This window comes from Eubalaena glacialis, chromosome 2 (assembly GCF_028564815.1).
Source record: "Eubalaena glacialis isolate mEubGla1 chromosome 2, mEubGla1.1.hap2.+ XY, whole genome shotgun sequence".
Lineage (NCBI taxonomy): Eukaryota > Metazoa > Chordata > Mammalia > Artiodactyla > Balaenidae > Eubalaena > Eubalaena glacialis.
In genome coordinates, this window is record NC_083717.1 from 18937567 (window position 1) to 18945992 (window position 8426).

The window sequence follows — 8426 nt, forward strand, 5'->3', positions numbered from 1 at the left end:
TCATTCAGTTAGTCGGTCAGTCACTATAAATGATGTGTGCTCAGAATGTGGACACCGAGAGGGCGACCCAGGGATGTCGAGGCAGAAGGCGCTCTGTGTTAGAACTGGAGGAAGCTGTAGGCGAGGTCAGATGAACTCTTCCTGCAGGAGGCAGACTTGGAAGTGAGTGGTAGTGCCGGGGCGGGGAGGGCGGGGTGGTGCATCCAGATGGGGTACAGAGCAGGCACGCCCCTCCAAGGAGCTGGAGTCAAGGAGACGGGGGAGGTGAAGTTAGGACTCACCAGGGGTTGGTTTGGTGTAACAGAGAGCGTGCGTGCACGTGTGTACCCCACTCTGTCATCTCAGGGGAAGCAGATTGCATCTGACTACTTGGGGCCCTACATAGCTGATGTCCCCCCTTCTCCACAGTGGCTTAAACAGTGAGGAAATGTTATCACCTCACAAAACCCCAGGCGCAGAGGTAGGAGATTCAGTGTCTCAACCCGGCCTCACGACCGTTGGCTCCCTGTGTAGCTGGTCCCCCGATCCCGACATTGCTGCCTGGGTACACGCACCAGAGGGGCAGCCGGCAGCTCCTCTTCCGTTTGTCCTGTCTTAAGAGCAAAGGGAAACCTGCACAGAAGACCTTCAGCAGTAGACGCCCTCCGAGTCTCACCAGCTAGACACTCATCGTACTCCTTCCGTAACTGCTCGCTGGCAAGGAGAGTGGAATTAAAAGCTCTGGATTACTAGTGAGGATTCAACCCCTGGGGCAGGGAGGGTTCCAGGCTTCTGCGAAGCATATGGCCAATCGGTGCGGAATAGAACTGGGTTCTGCAAGAGCAGGGTGTGGGCAGCTGGTGGCGTCTGCCATACGGGTGATGTTTGAGGCCGCGGCTGGTGGGGAGAGGGGAAAAGCTGTGCAACTTGGGGCTGGGGTCAGGCTGTCGGAGCCGCACGGGACTCCTCCAGATTCCGGCTCATCTGATTTGTCCCTGGAAGCAAACCTTTTGCTGCTAGATTAGCACGATTTGCTAGCTCTCCACCCAGCCTTAGCAGATGCCGCCTACAGCCTCCTGGTGGACAGAGTGAGTGGTATGTTGGAAGCCGTGTGAATATGGCTCATCTTGTGCAACAGTGTTGCGCAGAGCCCAGAGCTGTCACTGCATCTGTGGCTTTTTTTTTAATCCTAAGAGTTTCCGCATCTGGACTTCTGGAGATAGAAATTACTGATCCTGAGTCAGGGGATTACACCACTTCTGCCCACAGCCCTGCAGTTATGGGGTGCACAGGGGAGGCACGTGAAGCTTGCCTTTCAGCTCACCAGTTCCCCGGAGGGAAGGTGTAACCTTTTAAAAATACAAATTGTGGACTTGCCTGGCGGTCCAGTGGTTAGGGCTCCGCGCTTCCATTGCGGGGAGCATGGGTTCCCTCCCTGGTTAGGGAACTAAATCCCACTTTCTGCGGGGAGCAGCCAAAAATCAATCAATCAATCAATCAAAATACAAATTGTCTCTTTTTAGTTTTCAAAAATCAACATGTTAAAAAATACTTTAGTTTTTAATATTGGTAAGATGTACTTGAGGTTCAAAATTCAAAGTGAAAAGTCTGTCTCCCATCCCTGGCTCCAAGCCACCCGAGAGGCAACCACTGTCACCAGTTTCTTTTTTGTGAAAGAGATTCATTGATGATGCCACCTGTTTCCTTAGATTCCTTCCCCATCTTCAGGGCTGTGGGATGAGGAGTTTCTGGGAAGAGACACAGGAAGTCAGTCAGCATGTTCATTCCTTCAAGTCTACAAGTGACAAGGGGTCCAGAAGGAGAGGACCAGGGGCCCTGGCAACACTGGCCCTTTGTTGGCACTTCATAGACTCTTCTGTTACGTCCTGAGTCCTGTGGATGCTCTAACCACGCGGTTGTCATTATCAAAAGTAATCGCTGCCGTTTACTGAGTGCTTTCCCTGTGCCAGGCACCAAACCGTGCACCATACGGGGCTTATCACATCTAATTCTTGTCAGTGTTGGTGCTTTTATCATCATCCCCATCTTGCAGATGAGGAAGCAGGCTTGGAGAGGGTAAGTAACTTGCCCAAGGTCACAAAGCTGTTAGGGCTCAGGGCCAAGAGCAAACCCGGCAGGGAGCGAGGGAGCCGGGACCCAAAGCAGGAAGGTGGCTGGAGGGGGTGTGTGCTGGCCAGGTAGGTGGTTGGTGGAGACAGTTCTGTGGTCCAAGCGGGTGGACTTAAGAACACTCAAACCTTTCCTGTTCTAACGGACAAAAGTAGGCATCCTTTCTCTCTGCTGTTTAAAATCCATGACGCCGATCAGGAGAAAATGATCCTGCAGTTTTAAGGACTAGCTGTTGGGATATCAAAGCTACAGATGTACACACTGAAATAGAATCCTCAAGCTAAAAGAGGTCATAAAGGTATAACTTACTCCCTTAATTTTATAGGCATGGAAACCAGATTTTAGGTTGATTTACTTAAATGTTGATAGTTATTGGGAATGGAGAGACTCAGACCTCTTAGCTAGTGTAGTCATCTTTATATCCCCATGATGCCTCTCTTTTTCTATAAACTGGATTTTCGACCAGCTTTTGGTGAAATCATAGCTTTCTAGAAAACATTAGCTCTGGTTGTCCCTGAAACAATGGGAGAACGCTGGACCCAATGGGAGGATGCAGGACCCTGATGGACCCATCGACGCTGACACATGGTACAGTGTCTCTAGAACAGCTGGCTCTTAATGAGGCTCGTGATGGGTCCTGCTTTTAGTGTCTGGTGAGCTCTGGGAAACACTGACATGGCAGACTAGTGTTGGGCTTGACTTGGGAATAGATTTTTAAATTCTTACCTTTTATTTATTCATTCGTTTATTTATGGCTGCGCCGCTCGGCCTGTGGGATCTTAGTTCCCCAACCAGGGATCGAAATGGGGCCCAAGCCAGTGAAAGCGCTGAATCCTAACCACTGGAACACTAGGGAATTCCCAAATCCTTCCCTTTCAAAACACAGTAACTATTGGTACACTTTTGAGGAAGTAAGTAGCCCAGATAAGGAGGCTCTTAATGAAAATGGGATTTTTATTTATTTTTTAACTTTTGGGCCACGCAGTTCCCCGACCAGGTATTGAACGTGGAACCCCATCAGTGGAAGCGTGGAGTCCTAACCACTGGACCGCCAGGGAGTTCCCTGAAAGTGGGCTTTCTAGATAGAGGACAACATGAGTGTGCCCATGTGTCTATTTGTGTTTATCATTCCCTACGTTGAGATTTGGTTCAGCAGCTCTGGACGTTCCTATCTCTGGCCAGTACCGCGCCTGTTTCTGCAGACACTCATTTTGGAGAACACTGACCACGTGGTCTGGGTCAGGCCTTACCCCTTCTCCCTCTAAGCCATGGTTGCCCTCGAGTGGCTGTTCCTAGCCTGCATTTATTGAGCACACAAGATGGTTTAATGCCACAGCCCTACATAGTGTATGTGCTATTTCTGTAATTCCTTTTCTTTGAAACATTCTTAGTCTATGAAGACTTCAAAAACTCATGGGTGGGCTCGTTCTCTGTCTAGCTGTGGCCGGCTGAGGCGGTGCGGCGGCATGGGGACGGTAGCCTTGCCCCGCTACTGCAGCACTAGGGTGTCAGTTGGTCCCGCCCAGAACACTTCAGTTCTGCCCTGCAAGGATAGATATATTTGATAACTGACTGGTGTGTCCCTTTAATATAAGAAAATGGAAACTGAACAGCCAGAGGAAACCTTTCCCAACACCGAAACCAATGGCGAATTTGGTAAGTGCCCTGCTGAAGATATGGAAGAGGAACAAACTTTTAAAAGATGTAGAAACACTGATGAGATGGTTGAATTACGCATTCTGCTTCAGAGCAAGAATGCTAGGGCAGTGATTGGAAAAGGAGGCAAGAATATCAAGGCTCTCCGTACAGACTACAATGCCAGTGTTTTATTCCCAGACAGCAGTGGCCCCGAGCGCATATTGAGTATCAGTGCTGATACTGAAACAATTGGAGAAATTCTGAAGAAAATCATCCCTACCTTGGAAGAGGGCCTGCAGTTGCCATCACCCACTGCAACCAGCCAGCTCCCGCTAGAATCTGATGCTGTGGAATGCTTAAATTACCAACACTCTAAAGGATGCGACTTTGACTTCGAGTTGAGACTGTTGATTCATCAGAGTCTGGCTGGAGGAATTATTGGGGTCAAAGGTGCTAAAATCAAAGAACTTCAAGGAACACTCAGACAACAATCAAGCTTTTCCAGGAACGTTGTCCTCAATCCACTGAGACAGAGTTGTTCTTATTGGAGGAAAACCTGATAGGGTTGTAGAGTGCATAAAGATCATCCTTGATCTTATATCAGAGTCTCCTATCAAAGGACGTGCTCAGCCTTATGATCCCAATTTTTACGATGAAACCTATGATTATGGTGGTTTTACAATGATGTTTGATGACCGCCGTGGACGTTCCGTGGGATTTCCCATGCCAGGAAGAGGTGGTTTTGACAGAATGCCTCCTGGTCGGGGTGGGCGTCCCATGCCTCCATCCAGAAGAGATTATGATGATAGGAGCCCTCGTCGAGGACCTCCTCCACCTCCTCCTGGACGAGGGGGCCGGGGTGGTGGCAGAGCTTGGAATCTTCCTCTTCCTCCACCACCACCCAGAGGAGGAGATCTAATGGCCTATGACAGAAGAGGAAGACCTGGAGACCGTTATGATGGCATGGTTGGTTTCAGTGCTGATGAAACCGGGGACTCTGCAGTAGATACATGGAGCCCATCAGAGTGGCAGATGGCTTATGAACCACAGGGTCGCTCTGGATATGATTATTCCTATGCAGGGGGTCATGGCTCATACGGTGACCTTGGTGGATCTATTGTTACTACACAAGTAACTATTCCCGAAGATCTGGCTGGATCTATTATTGGCAAAGGTGGTCAGTGGATGAAACAAATCTGTCATGAGTCAGGAGCTTTGATCAAAATTGATGAGCCTTTAGAAGGGTCCGAAGATCGGATCATTACCATTACAGGAACGCAGGACCAGATACAGAATGCACAGTATTTGCTGCAGAACAGTGTGAAACAGTATGCAGATGTTGAAGGATTCTAATGCAAGATATTTTTTCTTTTTTATAGTGTGAAGCAGTATTCTGGAAAGTTTTTCTAAGACTAGTGAAGAACTGAAGGAGTCCTGCATCTTTTTTTTTTTATCTGCTTCTGTTTAAAAAGCCAACATTCCTCTGCTTCTTAGGTGTTCTGCATTTGAGGTGTAGTGAAATCTTTGCTGTTCACCAGATGTAATGTTTTAGTTCCTTACAAACGGTTGGGGGTTAGGGGAGGGTGTGCAAAAACATTGAAATTTGAAACAGCAGAGTGAGTGAATTTTAATTTTTGTTCATTGTTGGTGGTTTTAAAAGAAAATCCCCCCATGTAATTATTGTGAACGCTTTGCTTTGTGGTCACTGTAACATTTGGGGAGCTGGGATAGGGAGGAGAAGTAACAATAGTCCATATGTCCCTGGCATCTATTCAGAGCAGTGTGCAGAATGTAATGCTCTTTTGTAAGAAACGTTTTATGATTTTTAAAATAAATTTAGTGAACCTAAAAACAAAAAAACAGAAACTCATGGGTGATATTTTCTGCCAGTGTGGGTCCCCGGAGCACCCAGCATGGTGATGAAGGGCGAGGAAACCTGGGCTGCAGTGCGGACTCTGCAGAGCGGCCGGGGCACCTGCCTCCCACCCGGGCGGGCCTCAGCCACCAGAGCACAGGAGGACTTATGTGCAGTGTTTTAGACAGAAGGCTTTTTTAAAAAAATATTATTATTTATTTATTTATTTTTGGCTGCGTTGGGTCTTTGTTGCTGTGCACAGCTTTCTCTAGTTGCGGCGAGCGGGGGCTACTCTTCGTTGCGGTGCACGGGCTGTAGGCATGCGGGCTTCAGTAGTTGTGGCGCGCGGGCTCAGTAGTTGTGGCTCGTGGGCTCTAGAGCACAGGCTCAGTAGTTGTGGCGCACGGGCTTAGTTGCTCTGCGGCATGTGGGATCTTCCCGGACCAGGGCTCGAACCCGTGTCACCCGCATTGGCAGGCGGATTCTTAACCACTGCACCACCAGGGAAGCCCCAGACAGAAGGCATTTTCACTGTAACTCATCACTCAAATACTTTCTGCACTGAGCTTTCACTGCCGAGGGCGAGGGTTCAATCCCTGGTTGGGGAAATAGGATACCGCAAGCCGTGCGGTGCGGCCAAAAAAAAAACAAACAGAATTCTCTCCTAGTTTTTATGAAATTCTCAAATTACAAATGATACTTTACCATTCTTTGTATCACAGGAAGCAAAATAAAACCAAATTAGTTAACTGTAAATGGCCATGAACCATCTTAGTGGAGTGGTGGAAGTGTTCTAAATCTAGATGTGGTGATGATTGCACAACTAGGTAAATTTGCTAAAAATCATTGAATTGTACACTTAAAATAGAGGAACTGTGGTATGTGAATTACATCTCAGTAAAGTTACTCACAGGGCCCAAATGAGTTGCAGTGCATCATATGACCACAGAAGGTCAGCAAAGAGTTTTCCATAAACCTATCTCCAAGGGGGACATCATCAACCACTGGCTGTGGCTGCCCTTCACCACAGAAACTCCTCTGTCCTGGGTCTCAGGGGCTTGAAGTTACCAAACACCAGAGTCAGGTATCAGGAATAAGGAAATATTTTCAAATATTGGCTTATGCAAATCTACAATGATCGGAGCTATCAAATCGTTTAATCCATGATATACACAATTAAGTAAAAAATCTCACACCACAATAATCTTCAATAAGCCAACTAGAAATTCAGTCCTATTGGAAATATTAAAGTCCTTTAAAACTAGTTTTGGACTAATTATACGTTCTAGTAAATATTATACAAACTTTTAAAAAATCTGTTGTCTTTTTTTCATTTTTTTGTTTTATTTATTTATTTTAATTGGGCCATGTATTTTTTTTTTTTTTTTTTTTTTTTTTTTGCCCGTGCCGCATGGCATGCAGGATCTTAGTTCCCCGACCAGGGATTGAACCTGTGCCATAAGAGCATTTAGTATCCCAGACCTCACTGTCTCATGACTTTGATTTCAAAGCTTTCAAGTCAGGCAGTGGTTATTTTTAACAATTCATCCTGGGGGGAATTCCCTGGCCGCCCAGTGGTTAGGACTCCATGCTCTCACTGCCTGAGGGCCCGCGCTCCATCCCTGGTCGGGGAAATAACATCCCACAGGCCTTGTGGAGTCGCCAAAAATAAAAATAAATAAAAAGAAAAAAAAATTCATCCTGACTAAACTACAGCAACAAAACCAAAAGCAATGTTACAGATGATACAACGTATAGAATGAATAATGGCTGTCTGTTTTAATGGAGGACTCATGGCTGATCCAGCTCTTCCACTAACTCCCTGGGTCACTTAACCAGCCCAACCTCTGTTCCTCTGCTTTGACCTTGGCATTTAGTGATACTGTGAAGAAACGACTGACCCTCAAATTTCTGAGAAGAGTAAATATAAGTAATATTTCATCAGACCCTATAGTTTCTTATCCCTGTGAGCACAGTCTCTGCATTCTCGGTACTGAAGTCATTAACCCAAGAAAGCATCGTTCAGATTGCCTGTAACCAGAGTTCACGAGCGAAATGGCCTTAGGCTGAAACTGGCCATAATGAAGGCAGAGGCATCTACTTTGATCTGGTTCACCTAGGTTAAGATTTTGACACATGAAGACTTTATTTAGATGAATGTTACTTCACTTACAGTTATTTATAAATATGCTCAAAATGTGACTGACTGAAAATTTTCCAGCTCACAAGTCTCCGCCCTTCTTCATCTTAACATGGCTGCACTAAGAGGAAGTATTGCCAGCCTAGAAATGGCTGTGGTTTTCAGTGTCTTAGGAGGTTTACCTTCCCATAATCCGATTTACTGTTTTTACGTTCTTGAAAGAAATAAATTAGTAATGAGAGAGAGACTGTACTCCTTTTAGAAGATTTCTCCATGTTAATTAGTTATTTGAAAGGTTTTATTGATTACTTTTTTCATCTAACTGAAAGGGAGTTAGATGGAAATTTTTAAATTGTACTTTTTAAATTTACATTTTTAATGTAAAATATAATAGCCATATAAATCAAAGTTTAGTGACTTCCCTGGCAGTCCAATGGTTAAGACTCCAGGCTTCTACTGCAGGGGGCACAGGTTCAAGCCCTGGTCAGGGAACTAAGATCCTGCATGCCACGCGGCACGGGCAAAAAAAAAAAAGGATACGTGGCTCAATTAAAATAAAACAAAAAAATGAAAAAAAGAAAAAAAAATTTTTTTAAAGTTTGTATAATATTTACTAGAACGTATAATATTTACTAGAACATATAATTAGTCCAAAACTAGTTTTAAAGGACTTTAATATTTCCA

General features: G+C 45.6%; 1 protein-coding gene across 1 annotated transcript; it reads left to right on the forward strand.

Annotated features, from left to right (window-relative positions):
- Positions 1-2854: 2854 nt before the first annotated feature.
- LOC133084841 (heterogeneous nuclear ribonucleoprotein K-like) lies at positions 2855-5598 on the forward strand. The gene is given in 3 exon segments (XM_061181615.1): positions 2855-4218; positions 4221-4273; positions 4276-5598. Coding segments are annotated over 3 exon segments (1389 nt in total). The 5' UTR covers positions 2855-3707; the 3' UTR covers positions 5101-5598.
- The last annotated feature ends 2828 nt before the right edge of the window (positions 5599-8426 follow it).